We start from the raw sequence: 12,832 nt of genomic DNA, 5'->3' as shown, positions 1-12,832 counted from the left end.
CAATTTTGACCATTCACATGATAACAAGTAAAGATAAAGGACAACAGCACCTATCCCAAAAGACGCGTGGTTTATTCTCTGTTCTGCTACGGAGGTTTCACAGGTGACGAAGTTGAGCAACAGGAAATTAGCAGGTGACTTTTTTAAAGTTTCCAGATATTTTAAACCGATTTTGTGCTTGACCCGATCTTAGCTGAGCTTGAAAAATAGACTCGAAGCCTAAGCAACGTGTACCTGCGTTTCTGTGACGCTCATGGACGTAATTTGGGGGGGGCAGGGGGGACATGCCCCGCCCACTTTTTCCAAAGTCAAGTTTTGACCCCTGCACTTTTTAACATTCAAAAACAATATTATGCTATATTAAATTGACACTGGTTGAGCTCTAGGACCAAGCTGAAAACAACTGTTTGTGTTGAAGCCTGTTTCCCATTAGAGCATACTGTAAAGATCCCCCCCCCCCCCCCCCCCCGCGTCCCCCCACTTCTAAAGTGAAAATTACGTCCATGGTGACGCTTCCAGAATGAAAGAATTCCCGGCCAGAGAACTCAAGGTCTAGACACCAGTTAGAGAGGACCTGAGCATAGTGACATGGTGCATTAGGAAGGGTCAGTAACAATACTCAGGTAAGCTGTGGTGTATAAACCAGACTCAGGTGGTACTGAGGGGTCCAAAGTAAAACAAGAGCCCCCCCCCCCCCATGCTTTCATGTTGGTGACACCAAATTCTGACCCGACAATCCAAAAGTTGCAGCCGAAATCCAGACTTGTCAGACCAGGAAATGTTTCTCCAGCCTCTTCTCGTCCAGTTCTGGTGATCCTGTGTGAATTTTAGCCTCAGTTTCATGTTCTTAGCTGACAGGAGAGACACCTGGTGTGGTCTTCTGCTGGAGACGTCCACCTGGAACAGCTGGAGTGCTTCTGCAGACCTTGGCTGGTCGTTAGAGCCAGTCTGATGATTCTACTATGACAATAACAACTGCTGCTCTCTGGATGTTTCCTCTTTTCCAAACCATTGTCTGTAAACCCTAGACGGTTGTGGTTGGAATCACAGTAGATCAGCAGGTTAAGAAAACCTCAGACCAGCACATCTGGTACCAACAACGAAATCACTTCCCTACTTCTCCATTCTGATGCTCAGATTGAATATCAGAAATCTGTCTTCACCACATCTAACTGCTTCAAAGGGGCATTATGGAAGTTTGACAGCCAGAACATGTATAGAAATAATAAATGTCTTCTTCATACATTCTCCTGCGATGCCCTGGTCCTGTAGAATGAGCCCTGGCATTTTTACTGCGATTGCCTGTTTTTCTGTAAAATCACATAAAAAGAGAGATGCTCGGGTCGAGCAGGCTGCTTCATGCGCGTTCACGCTCAGGCATAGCCCTCCGAACCGTTCTTTGAATGTTGTTTCAGCTGTCATCAAGGGTATAAATGTTACAGATACTTAGGATGTCACTGGTGCTTTAGCTCGCCTAGTAAGACATCGGACTTTCGAGCAGAAGATCCTGGTTTGATTCTGGATGTGAATATTTTGAGTTTCTTTTTTTACATTAAAGGTATGTTTTTTACAGTAAGATGCCCAAATTTTTATTTGAGACTCGCCGAACGGCATTGAATTCACAGATAAAAAATATGTGGGTTCAACTTTCATTTTGAAACAATTTTTCAAGCAAGGGAAGGGAATGATCTGAGCATGCAGGCAGACCCATCATAAACCTTTGTCGGCTGTGCTGAAGAGAAAGGTACAGAACCAAATTATTTAATTAATTGGCTGCGTGTTCTCCTGCCCTCTGTCCTCCGTGCCCCCCCCCCCCCCCCACACACACACACACACACAAGGGACTGTCTCAGCTGTTAGTTTTCGTTAAGGAGTGTGCACGTACAGCATGCTTGCCTCGTGCACGAGCCTACTATTGAAGCTGCCGTTACGCTTTTGGCCTGAGGGGGCAATCGCGAGCATAAAAATTCAAAACTCCGTAAAGTCCCCTTTAACGATTTGCTGTCATGTGATTAAACAAGTGCACCTAATAAAATGTCTGGTAAGTATATAATTATGTTAGGTCTGCATGATGGATTTTAAATGTTTAAATACTGCAAAGGTTTAGACACATCAAAATGGGGTTATTTACTACATAAAACATGTTTTCCAGAACTCATGCAGCCTCATTTCTATCCAGAAGTAAGGAAAGTGCTTCTTGCCCAGTATGAGGGAGCATCTCTGCGTTGGCTGTTTCCCCGTTAGCTGTGTGTACTGCTCAGGATGGTAAAACTCCAGGGACTCCATGAAGGCCTGAAGACCCCTCTGGCCCTGAGCATGGAGAATGTCCAACAGACGACCTGTGAGATAAAAAAAAAAAAGACAGTAAATAATTCACAGGGACGACATCAAACAGTTCCAAGAAGGTTTGGTTTTTCTTCCTTTCAGTCCTGCAAAGTTACAGCTGACTAAGCGCAAAGACGCGCTGATGTGAGCATCACCTTCCCTGTTATTATACAGGTCTCCTCGACATGATGAAAGACTGACACGAGAGAACAGCTTTTACACCAAAATGTACCAGGTGGTTGTTTCAACTCATTTTTATTTACAACACCTGTCCTTTAGCTTTATCTTCACTCCCTTTTCTGTTGTTTTTTTCATCAACATATATCGTCTTCTTCTCATATATTTCCGGTTCATCTCAGTGAAGGTGCTTCTTTCTTCCCTGCTGACGCTCTGTTCCAAAGGTTTGTTTTATTTCTTGAGTTTTGTTCAAAAATGCTTCAAAAAGTCATTTTTACATGGCCTAGATTACTCAAAGGTCAATAAAATAATAATGACATCCAGTGGTCAAATATGGGTACTGCAGTCCACGCTTCCAACAAAAGAGTCTGTTCTGAGCAACTTTTGCCAGCTACGGATTAGCATCAGCAGATTCCAGATGACGAGCGAAGACAAGTCATCCACAGTAACTTGATAAGTAGATAAATACACTTGGGGGAATCCCAAGACGTTCCCTGGCCAGCCGAGAGGCATAGTCCCTCCAATGTGTCCTGGGTTTTCCTTTAGGTCTCCTCCCAGTTGGACGCACCCAGAAAACCTCACCAGGGAAGCATCCTAACTAGACGCCCGAGCCACGTCAACTTGCTCCTCTCGATGTGGAGGAGCAGCGGATCTACTTCGAGTCTCTCCTGGTTGATGAGCTTCTCACCCCTCCTCTAAGGGAGAGCCCAGCCACCCTGCGGAGGAAACTCATTTCAGCTGCTTGTATCAGTGATCTTGTTCTTTTGGTCACTACCCAAAGCTGGTGACCATATGAGGGTAGGAACATAGGTAAACTGGTAAATCGAGAGCTTTGCCTTCCGTCTCAGCTCTCTTTTCACCAAGATACATGATACATGGTACATAACATGGTACAACGCCCGCATCACCGCAGACGCAGCACCCATCTCCCTTGCTCTCCATCTTTCCCTCAATCGTGAACAAGAGATACTTAAAATGCTCCACTTGAGGAAGGACCCCATCCCTAACTCGGAGAAGACATTCTACTCTTTTCTGATTCAAGACCATGGTCTTGGATTTAGAATAGTTAGCCTCTAATCTGCCTATCCGATATTAGATTAAAACTGAAAGGATGCCGTGGCTTCTTAGGTTAACAAGAAACAACTTCTTGGTCGGTCTTGTTTACTGGCTTCCATTTTGTCCACAATGCTGCTGCTCTTTGCCGCCCATTGTTGAATTACAAATGCTGACGTAATGTTTGCTGGCACAGACTTGGCAACCATACTGGCTCACATGTGACTGGTTCTGGAAACGGGAAGGATAGAGGACTGTAAACAAATTATACGTCCCTCTTCTGGCTTTTCAAACTGAGAAAAACCTCCCAGCGGTCGTTTGTCGCCTCCCGTGTGTCGAGCCCATAATAGAAGACAGTGTGTTTAGTAGGGCTGCACAATATGTCGAAAAATTACCGTCATCGGGATAACAGGACGTGCGATAGGCCCATCGCAAAGCACGTCAAAAACGGCGATAAATGTTTGGTTCAAACATTTCCATCCGTGTCATACATCAACTTTTTGTAAACCAGCTCTGTTTTTTTATGCGGAAGTATTATTTGACCAATCAAATGTAGCCCTTCTGATATGCGGCCAATCAGATGGGTCCGTTCACGTAATACGCCCGCCCCCTACGTAGACCCTTAGGATGGAAAGCAACACCTGAACTGAGGTAGCTGCGCCGTTCCCTTGTTCGTCATGCTGGCTCAGAGCAACGAATGCACTTTGTGCTGATGTTTCTGGAATCAGCGCTGCTTTCAAACGTGAATGTGAGTCCGCTCGGTGTCGTGAAGCAGCTGATAATAACCGGGCTGACTCCGACACGTGCCGGTGAACCAACCCACCTCCATGTCGCTAGTGTTCCACCGGGTGGTGATTGTTAGCCCCACGCTCCGGTTAGCTTCCAGCTAAAAGGCTACAGCACTCTCCTCCCAGTCCCACCCTGCTAAAGAGGGCCTGGAAAAGTTCCCCCACACATCAAAGTGATTTTTCATTTATGAGCTTTTATAACCTTGTTAATCAGGATAGTTGATTTGCTGCTGCACATAAACTGTCAGTCAGAAGCTCTGCTAGCCGGTTATCTTAAGAGGAGCTAGTTCAATTTGTTAGCTTGTTATCAGAATCATAGCTGCAGTTTCATCATCTGAGCTGCTTTTTAAGATCTAGGTAAACTTGTTCAATTTGGGGTTAAAAACAAACGTTTTCACATATTTTTCATGTAGTTTTTTTGCCAGTTTCTCTTCTGAAAGGTAGACAATTGTTTTTCCCTCAGAAAATCTTAATATACTCCTAGTTTGGCCCAGCACAGTTCACTTCCCAATTGCAGCAACAGCCTTATATCATAACCGCATAAGTGGAGAAAATGTTCAGTAGCAATGAGAGAATTTGCTGTTGCATTTAAGTGATGTTAACTATTTTTTAACATGTAAACTTATTTTCTCATATTTTTATTTATTCTAAAAACCTGGTAAGGGATGTTTTTCTGTATTTGGAGCATCAGAAAAAGTTTTATGGTGGAGGTCATGTTTTAAAGTCACTGAGAAACTGCATGCATGCAGTTTGTTGTTTTGCTGCTAATACAGTAGCAGGTGCAGCTGCTAATACAGTAGCAGGTGCAGCTGCTAATACAGTAGCAGGTGCAGCTGCATGTTTATGCAATAAAAATGTTATGTTGTAATGGAATTCATGCATTAGTTTTTGTTTGCTTTGAACCCAGAGCAGACGTCACACGCCAGACGACATCAACACTGCATACTTTAGTATTTGTTCATTTAATGCAAGTAATATCGATATCGCAGTATTAAGCACTGTTATCGAATATCGCAGGTTTTCCTAATATCGTGCAGCCCTAGTGTTTAGACTTGAACTTTAAAGTAAAATGACTGGTGCTGAAGACCGAAGTCTTCCTCTTCTCTCACCAGCCTTGCTGATACGTAGCGGGTACTGCGTGGAGTTGAGCACCTCGTCCTCATCCTGCTCATCGATGACCTTGCATTGCCGAAGATATGGCGTTAGCTTGGCTGGGTTCAGGATCCGTGTCAGCTTGTGTCGCACTTCCTCCACGCGATCCCACAGCTCTTCGCAGCGCTCCTCTGACCACAAAGGGGAGGAGGTCTGCACCTCCTCCCCATCGTCCTGCTTCTTAACCATGTAAACCTCCACCCAATCTGTATCACCTGGACAAAAACAATCAAGATTTTCAAGAGGACATTAAAGGTGCATGATGTAAGAATGTCAACTTTGAGTACTACAATCCATTTTAAAAACAAACAAGTGACACTCTTGCTCCTGTTTTGTGAGACTTTTATAAATCTAATTATTTGTTGCTAATAAATCGATAGCATTGTTAGCTCGATGTTAGCCTTTTGCCTCCTTTATCCAATATTAGAGTAAAACAAAAGGATGCCGTGGCTTGTTAGAAGAAAGAAAAAACTTTGGATTAGTTTTTGTTACTGGTTATACTGTCCACAGCTCTGGAGCTTTTTACAAGTTGGAGTTGAATTACAAATGTGGACGCAGCAGTTAGCTGGCACATACTTGGCAACCCTGTGGGCTCACAGATTGTAAACATAAGCTACATCCCTCTTTAGCGTTTTGAAATGAGAAAAACTGGCCTCCACCTAGTCACCTAAGACGGTAATCTGTTTCAATGTAACCTTCCTTCCTTTCCTTTTCTTCAAGGCACTCGAGGAGTACAGACGCTTCTCTCTTTCGCTCCCGTAGAGCTCATTCTACTGAAACAGCTCTTCTTAGGGTCTCTAATGACCTTCTGACCCACAGTGATGCAAGGGACTGTTCTGTTCTGGTCCTGCTGGACCTGACTGCAGCCTTTGACACTGTTGACCATCACCTGCTACTGGAGAGGCTGAGAGACTGGGTAGGCCTATCAAGATCTGCTCTGGAGTGGTTCTCCTCTTATCTTTCTGAGCGTTCCTTTTCTGTGGCCGTCTCCAAGTTTAGGTCCTCCACAACCTCTCTTACCCATGGTGTCCCACAAGGTTCTGTGCTGGGCCTCTGCTCTTCCTCCTCTATCTGCTTCCTCTTCAGCACATCCTGAGCTCCTTCAAAGGAATCTCCTACCATCTTTATGCAGATGACATCCAACTGTACATCTCCTTTAAACCCCATGAGATGTCTAAGCTGCAGCTGTTACACACCTGCTTAGACTCTATCAAAACCTGGATGGCTGGGAGCTTTCTACAGCTGAATGAAGATAAGACTGAGATCCTCATCTGTGCCCCAGACAAGCTGGTTCCCAAAGTCAGAGAATCTCTTGGTCAGCTTGCTTCCCACACCAAACCTTCTGGCAGGAATCTTGGCGTGACCTTTGACCCAGCTCTCACCCTGGATTCTCATGTCAGTTCTCTTGTTCGCTCTTCCTTCTTCCATCTCAGGAACATTGCTAAGCTGAGTCCCGTTCTGTCTCGCTCTGAACTTGAGACAGTTCTCCACACCTTCATCTCCTCACGCTTAGACTACTGTAACTCTCTTTTCACGTGTCTGAGCAGAACCTCCCTGAACCGTCTACAGGTGGTTAAGAATGCCTGTGCTCGGCTTCTGACCAAGTCCTCCAAACACACCCACATCACCCCGCTCCTCCTCCAGCTTCACTGGCTGACAGTCAACTTCAGGGTTCATTTCAAGATCCTGGTTCTGGTCTATAGGGCCTTACATGGACAAGCACCATCTTACATTGGTGATCTTCTCAGTCCCTACACCCCCAGCAGGTCACTGAGGTCCAGTGATCAAAGCCTACTGGTTGTGCAGCACCAGGCTAAAGGTCAAAGGTGACAGATCATTTGCTGCTGTGGCCCCCAGACTCTGGACCTCTCTCCCCCTGAGCCTGAGATCAGTGGACTCAGTGGTCTCCTTTAAAAAGCAGCTGAAGACTCACTTGTTCAAGCTGGCTTTTGTATGACCTTCTTCACCACTCTCTCTTTATTCTGCTCTCCCCACCTATTCCACCTTCCTCAGGATCCACTGATTTCCCTCTTTCCTATTCACTCTCTCTCTTTCTTAACATTTTTTAATCACAATTGCCTATTTTTGATCATTTTAAATATATTTTTTAACCATTTTCTAAATGCTTTTTTATATTTTTTGTTTTTGTGAAGCGCCTTGTGATTTTTATCTTGAGAGGCGCTATAGAAATGATACTTTCTTCTTCTTCTTCTTATCTTTTTTTCCCAAGGCTCTTTGTCCTGTCTGCCCACAGAGCGCTTCTCTGCATTTCCTCTGAAAAACTCTATTTTTACTAACCATGGATTTGATAAACTGGTCATTCAATGTGATCGATAAGATTTTTTCAACAATGATAACGGAGCAGGGGGCTCCCACATGTCCACAGGGGACACACCCAGTGGGATATATGCTGGATTCCTGGAAGGAGTGGAAGATCATATGTCTCAGCCAGCTGTCCATTGAGGACATCGAAGACGTGTGGATATTCGGCCTGATGATCACTGGATTTCTCCTGACTGGAGTGGGAGGATATCTGGTTTTCTGGAAATTTGGGAAGACGGGAGCGATTGGAGGGCGACCTGCACCCACGGAAAGCACCGTCCGTGTGGAGACTTCTCAGACTGGGACGTTACTCGAGGTGAATCGTAAGCTGGACAATGTTCTAGCTGCGATACCGGTATTGGTGCGCAAAATGGATGTCATCTCGGAGAGAGTCACCGGACGGTATGGACAGGTTTAAAAACCCAAAATTGGCTTCACTGAAGGACTGGAATGATCAGTTTAAAGACTGAAGGCAAAGAGGAAAATTATCTCAGCCTGACCCAAACAAAGTCTTGTTATCTGAATCTGACGCCCTGGTAGCCTTGAGCTGCAAGCAAAATAAAACCCCCACGAAGGAATGCAGACAGATGCTGTGAAAAACCCAATCTACCCCCCGCCTTCGGATTGGTGGACTTCAGCCTGGCGAGGTCATCAACCTGCAGGAGTCGATGTGCTCTTCGCTTCTCCCAAGATCTCCCTCCCACCTGTGACTGTACAGTAGATGAGCGCCGTAGATGGCTGCTCTCGCTGGGGGAAACAGGATCCCAGCCCCCCCCACCCTCCCACCCCCTCCCTGCCTTCCTATTGGAGTCTCATGTTATGTTGTGTAGTCTGAAGTCTGTTGCATATATGTTTGAGGTGTTTTTTTTTTGCAGAGCAAAGCTGCCCTCCTGGTGGAGGGTAACTCTGAAGTGCCTTTTTTTCCCTCCACCTGAACCAATCCTCATGTAACCCTCTTATCTCTATTAAGGTAGCGCGACTCAGGGTTGCGAATGACCACAGTCACCAGTTCTTGTCAAGTGTCTTGCCCATGTATGTCTGATCTCAGAATTGTGTGTACTGAAACTCTAATTTTCCTCTGGGATTATTAAAGTATCTTTGATATGATTGATTTGATTTGAGTGAGACATTAGACTATTTTGTGATAATTTCACTGTAAAATTAGTACTTGTTGTACCTTTAATGAATGTCTTTAAAGTGTTTGGGATATTTGTTTCTTAATGTTCTCCGTTTAAAGTGGCAGGCTTGCAGACATATCGGATGTCTGTTTATAGACTAAATGCATTAAGAGGAAGTCCTCTGTTTAGTTTTGTTAGCCTGCTTTTATGGGTCACTCCATTAAGTTGCATCTTCTCCTACACAAGTACACCTTTATCACTTGGTTCATGACTCAAGTGATCGTTATCAAATGAATAAAAGGTTGATTCTTGTCTAACAAAGTGAAAATGGAGATAAATGTTTAATTTATGTTGGCATCGGCTCCTCTCTGATGTAATGAGATGGGATTCCTACAGGAAATCTTCCACAGAACAACTGGGGATTTCCCACTAATGTCAAGTAATTTCTTGATTATGTTTTCCTGCAGCTGATGTTTTAGAGATGATTCAGACTGTAAACGCAGTGTTGAACTCTTTTGTGGGTCATTGTCTAAGAACTCAGGAATGAAAACACTGGAGTGACTCATATCAGCACAGATTAACACAAACCAGGAGGCCAAAGCATTCTCAGCTCCAATTCACTTCAGGAAACAAGAGAAAGTGACCAAGAAGTGGTAGAGATCCACGGCGACACCAAATTTCAACATGGCTGTAACAGTTGACCTAAAAAAAGGCTAAAATTCGGTCAGTTTTACAGATATTGAGTTAGAACCTTGTGTGATAGTTGCCGTTGTAGCACAGACTCTGGTTTCCTGTGATATTTCATGAGATGTTAAAGTTATTTTTTCTGCTAAAAGTGTTTGAAGCCTGCAGCCATCAAGCCTGATCTGTCAGCAGGGTCACTTTTTAACATGTTAATGTGACAACCTCATTAAACCCTGACTCCCAGAGATGAATCACTCAGCATCACAATGTGGGTCTTTTGGATTTCCCAATAACGTGAGAGACAGATCAGGTCTGCAGCTCGTCTGGGTGACCTGGCAGGTCCAGGCCTGTTCAGACGGTTAGGAATCTATGTCATTGCCCATAAACAGACTGAGTAGACTTTGTTTTTGAGTAATTACATCCACATAGGTATGCGTACTACACCTGTATTCCAACCAGGACAACCTCCTGCAGGAATGACCTGTTACACACTTAAAGAGGGTCTATGTGTGTCTGCACTTCTACATTAATTAAAATACATTGATTATTTGTTAAAAAGTTATAAAATAAAAGGCAATGATTCTGTCTGAGATCATTTTTCAGTGTAGGAACATAAAAAAATAAGCAATTACAACAAAAACGCACAGTACTGTGCAAAGGTTTTAGGCAGGTGAGGAAAAAGTTGTAAAGAAAGAATGCTTTCAGAAAATATAAATAATGTTTTTTTTTTTGTTTTTGTTTTTTCATTTTATTTTACAAAATGCAAAGTGAGTGACTCCAAACAGCCATTGGAAACGATCAGGGATGTGCATTGGTGAAATTCTGGTGATACGATACGCATCACGATACAGGGGGGGGGGGGGGGGCGATACAATATATCACGATATATTGCGATACATTCAGCCAGACGATATTAGCAATTTTTAGACTGAATTTATTGTAGGGAAATTTAATAAACAGTCCAAATTGATACGTAACATGTTTACCATGAGGTATCTGAACCATAATAGAGGGATTTATATTTCATTGGAGGAAACAAAACCCATTGCATACTGCTGCCAACTAGTGGTCGACGTTTAAATTGCACCAAGATAAAAAGAAATACTAAAATGTTTGCACGTAAATTCTTCCAAAAACAATCCAGCTTTATTTGATAACAGTTTTATTTATAGCGCATTTCAAACACAGATGCAATTCAATGTGCTTTGCATGTGCAAGATCAGCATAAAACATTAAAATCAATGTGACAGCAGACATAAACACACATAAAATTAGATGGAAGAAATAAGATAAAGGGCAAAGTTAAAGACTGAGAGGTTTCAGAGCAGAAGGTGCAGCATCAGAAGCAATCATTCAAATGTGATACATGTGAATGTTTTCTATTTTGATTTAAGTTACTAGAGTTTGGGCATATTTGAGTAGCCTGGCCAGCCAGACTCTCTCTGTTTAATTCTGCACAGAGACTCATCTGACTGGCCAGGCTCACGTTTGAGGTCATGGGGAAGCTGATTTCACAGTAGGTATGGTTTTATCTGCAGCTAGTAGATAAAAGCAGCTTCACCGTGTTTGGTTCTGACCAAATACTAAAGAAATCTAACAAAATGACCATGTTTGAATAAAGAGTAAAATTTTAGAACCCAATAATATTGTAATATTAAATTATGAACCTGATTTTCTCTCTCTCTCTCTCTCTCTCTCTCTCTCTCTCTCTCTCTCTCTTTCTCTCTCTCTCTATCTATCTATCTATCTATCTATCTATCTATCTATCTATCTATCTATCTATCTATCTATATATATATATATATATATATATATATATATATATATATATAAATGTGGCTCCATCCAACGAGTTAATATTATTTATTTATTGAATTCTTTCTTGATTAAGTGTTTCCCCAAAAGTGAACCAGGTTTATTTGAAAAAGCTAATCTTTATTCAGAAAACAAATACAAACCGAGACAAGCGAAAACATAATAAATTTAGAAAAACACAAGTTTTAAAAACCCTTTAGCACATTTCAATGATGACTTAAATATGGCAATAAATAAATAAATCTTAAAAATAAGAGAAAAATATTATTTGTTTCGTATTTGCAGAATATTTATCACTAAGACAGGAATAATGAAATTATGATTGTTTTTCTACTTTTCAGTGACTGATCTGATAAATCTCATTAATTTGATATTTTCCGGTGAAACGAAGACACCGATTTGGGTTTTGCCTCTAACTCTCCTCTAACACTGATAAACAGCATTTTCTCCTACAAACTGGTGAATTCCAGCACCGCTAACTGTTTCTCCTGGCCTGAGTTTCAGATCGGATCTCGGACTGTTCCGGATGGAAGCGCACACCTCCTCCGGTGGTTCTGGATTACACATGAACCAAACTGCTGCTCTTTCGCCTGTAATTTCTTGTAACAGTTTGTGGAAAAGCCTCAAAATGAGAACTCACCGCTCATGTCTGGCTCCTGTGGATGTGAGACCTTTAATCCAGATCTTTACATCCCGCTCAGGTCCAAACCAGAGTCACGTGTGAAACTGAGGCGTGTTTACAGACCGTGTGCGCCTGCGGCTCCTCTTTTACGCACAGCTCGGCGCACATCTTCAGCGCTTTCCAGTTAAAAAAAAAGCCTGCAGCCAAACTGTGGTGCAAAATTTAACCATCTCAGGCCCACTTTCAGGGGCGGTGACGTCACAGTGAGCGCTCCAGAGTCTGCAAACTAGTGATGGGAATTCCGGCTCTTTTTAGAGAGCCGGTTCTTTTGGCTCAGCTCACCAAAAAGAGCCGGCTCTTTCGGCTCCCAAGTGGCTCCTCAGATTTTCTGTTGCGTAGAGTACATTTATAACCAAAATAATGCTAAACTATATGTAAAATAATTTACTAATGTAAAAAAGCAATATATCAAATATTTATCATTTCTATGGATTTAATAACTGAACACTTTAAGAAATCTCCACTTTCCGACTGCTGGCGCTCATTTTCTCACCGTCTTCGTTGCACTCTCCTCTCTCTCTCTCGCCTTTTTCCTCCTCCTCATTCCCTCTCGTCTCCCTCCTCCCACATGTGCTCTGCTGTGTGTCTGTCTGAGTCTGATCCTCCCTCTTCCCCGCCCCTACTGCTCTGTGTGTGGACAGTCTGGTCAACATGTGTAACTGTGTGTCCAATCGCCTGTAGCTTTCACCAAGGCAGGGGGGGGAGGGGACGGTTCC

General features: G+C 43.1%; 1 protein-coding gene across 1 annotated transcript in view; it reads right to left on the bottom strand.

Moving 5' to 3' along the window:
- Positions 1-12,560, bottom strand: part of zmp:0000000896 (caspase recruitment domain-containing protein 11) — a 28,225-nt gene extending 15,665 nt beyond the window's left edge. Inside the window, exons 1-3 of the mRNA XM_015945338.3 lie at positions 12,075-12,560; positions 5,453-5,710; positions 2,202-2,339 (exon numbers count right to left, since the gene is read on the bottom strand). Coding sequence (XP_015800824.3) covers positions 2,202-2,339; positions 5,453-5,710; positions 12,075-12,081 — 403 coding nt within the window. The 5' untranslated portion in view covers positions 12,082-12,560. The remainder of the gene's footprint in view (positions 1-2,201; positions 2,340-5,452; positions 5,711-12,074) is intronic.
- Between the last annotated feature and the right edge of the window lie 272 nt (positions 12,561-12,832).

This window comes from Nothobranchius furzeri, chromosome 12 (genome assembly GCF_043380555.1).
Source record: "Nothobranchius furzeri strain GRZ-AD chromosome 12, NfurGRZ-RIMD1, whole genome shotgun sequence".
NCBI classification, from domain to species: Eukaryota; Metazoa; Chordata; class Actinopteri; order Cyprinodontiformes; family Nothobranchiidae; genus Nothobranchius; species Nothobranchius furzeri.
This window is presented reverse-complemented; position numbering and strand designations above follow the sequence as displayed.